General features: G+C 42.8%; 1 protein-coding gene across 1 annotated transcript in view; it reads left to right on the forward strand.

Annotated features, from left to right (window-relative positions):
• qsox1 (quiescin Q6 sulfhydryl oxidase 1) overlaps positions 1-2,500 on the forward strand; it is a gene marked incomplete at its 5' end in the record, with an annotated part of 13,998 nt that overhangs the window by 5,643 nt on the left and 5,855 nt on the right. The window contains one exon of the mRNA XM_060881283.1: positions 2,286-2,417. Within this exon, the coding sequence (XP_060737266.1) occupies positions 2,286-2,417 (132 nt within the window). The remainder of the gene's footprint in view (positions 1-2,285; positions 2,418-2,500) is intronic.

A 2,500-nucleotide genomic window follows, 5' to 3' on the forward strand; every position in this document is an offset into this window, starting at 1 on the left:
CCAACGTCAGCAGACTGAAAGTGTGAGTACACACACACAAATATACATACACACACACACACACACACAAATATACATACACACACACACACCAACTTCAGCAGACTGAAAGTGTGAGTACACACACACAAATATAAATACACACACACACACACACACCAACTTCAGCAGAATGAAACTGTGAGTACACACACACACAAATATAAATACACACACACACACACACCAACTTCAGCAGACTGAAAGTGTGAGTACACACACACAAATATAAATACACACACACACACACACACCAACTTCAGCAGACTGAAAGTGTGAGTACACACACACACAAATATAAATACACACACACACACCAGCTTCAGCAGACTGAAAGTGTGAGTACACACACACAAATATAAATTCACACACACACCAACTTCAGCAGACTGAAAGTGTGAGTACACACACACAAATATAAATACACACACACACACACACAAATATACACACACACACACACCAGCTACAACAGACTGAAAGTGTGAGTACATTCATTCATTCATTCATCTTCTACCGCTTATCCGAACTACCTCGGGTCACGGGGAGCCTGTGCCTATCTCAGGCGTCATTGGGCATCAAGGCAGGATACACCCTGGACGGAGTGCCAACCCATCGCAGGGTACACACACACTCTCATTCACTCACGCAATCACACACTAGGGACAATTTTCCAGAGATGCCAATCAACCTACCATGCATGTCTTTGGACCGGGGGAGGAAACCGGAGTACCCGGAGGAAACCCCCGAGGCACGGGGAGAACATGCAAACTCCACACACACAAGGCACAAGGTGGAGGCGGGAATCGAACCCCGACCCTGGAGGTGTGAGGCAAACGTGCTAACCACTAAGCCACCGTGCCCCCCAGTGTGAGTACACACAAATATAAATACACACACACAAACCAACTTCAGCAGACTGAAAGTGTGAGTACACATACACACAAATATAAATACACACACACACACACACAAATATACACACACACACACACCAGCTACAACAGACTGAAAGTGTGAGTAGACACACACAAATATAAATACACACACACACACACAGGAATATAAATACACACACACACAAATATACATACACACACCAGCTTCAACAGACTAAAAGTGTGAGTACACACACACAAATATAAATACACACACACACACACAGGAATACACACACACACCAACTTCAGCAGACCAAAAGTGTTAGTAGACAAGCACACACATATACACATACACACACACTCTCTCTCGCTCTCACACACACACACCAACTTCAGCAGACTGAAAGTGTGAGTACACACACACACAAATATAAATACACACACACACACACACACACCAGCTTCAACAGACTGAAAGTGTGAGTACACACACAAATATAAATACACACACACACAGGAATATAAATACACACACACACAAATATACATACACACACCAACTTCAGCAGACCAAAAGTGTTAGTACACAAGCACACACATATACACATACACACACACTCTCTCTCGCTCTCACACACACACACCAACTTCAGCAGACTGAAAGTGTGAGTACACACACACACAAATATAAATACACACACACACACACACACCAACTTCAGCAGACTGAAAGTGTGAGTACACACACACAAATATAAATACACACACACACACACACCAACTTCAGCAGACTGAAAGTGTGAGTACACACACACACAAATATAAATACACACACACACACACACCAACTTCAGCAGACTGAAAGTGTGAGTACACACACAAATATAAATACACACACACACACACACCAACTTCAGAAGACTGAAAGTGTGAGTACACACACAAATATAAATACACACACACCAACTTCAGTAGACTGAAAGTGTGAGTACACACACAAATATAAATACACACACACACACACACACACACAAATATACATACACACACACCAGCTTCAACAGACTGAAAGTGTGAGTACACACACACAAATATAAATACACACACAAACACACAGGAATATACATACACACACACAAATATACACACACACACCAGCTTCAACAGACTAAAAGTGTGAGTACACACACACAAATATAAATACACACACACACACACAGGAATACACACACACACCAACTTCAGCAGACCAAAAGTGTTAGTAGACAAGCACACACATATACACATACACACACTCTCTCTCGCTCTCACACACACACACAAACACACACACATACACTCTCTCCCTCTCTCTCTCTCTCTCAGGCTCAGAGAAGCTCGTGTGTTTTACTCGTTTGCCCTCCAGAGTTTACCCGGTGTGGTGCGACAGGGAAAATCTGCCAATGCGAGTGACTTAATCAGGAACGAGATGGAGGAGCAGTGGAGACCATTTAACAAGTACACACACACACACACACACACACACACACACACACACACAAATATATTCTGTAAATGGGTTGCTAACTGTTTTGTAACGT

This window comes from Tachysurus vachellii, chromosome 11 (genome assembly GCF_030014155.1).
Source record: "Tachysurus vachellii isolate PV-2020 chromosome 11, HZAU_Pvac_v1, whole genome shotgun sequence".
Taxonomy (NCBI): Eukaryota; Metazoa; Chordata; class Actinopteri; order Siluriformes; family Bagridae; genus Tachysurus; species Tachysurus vachellii.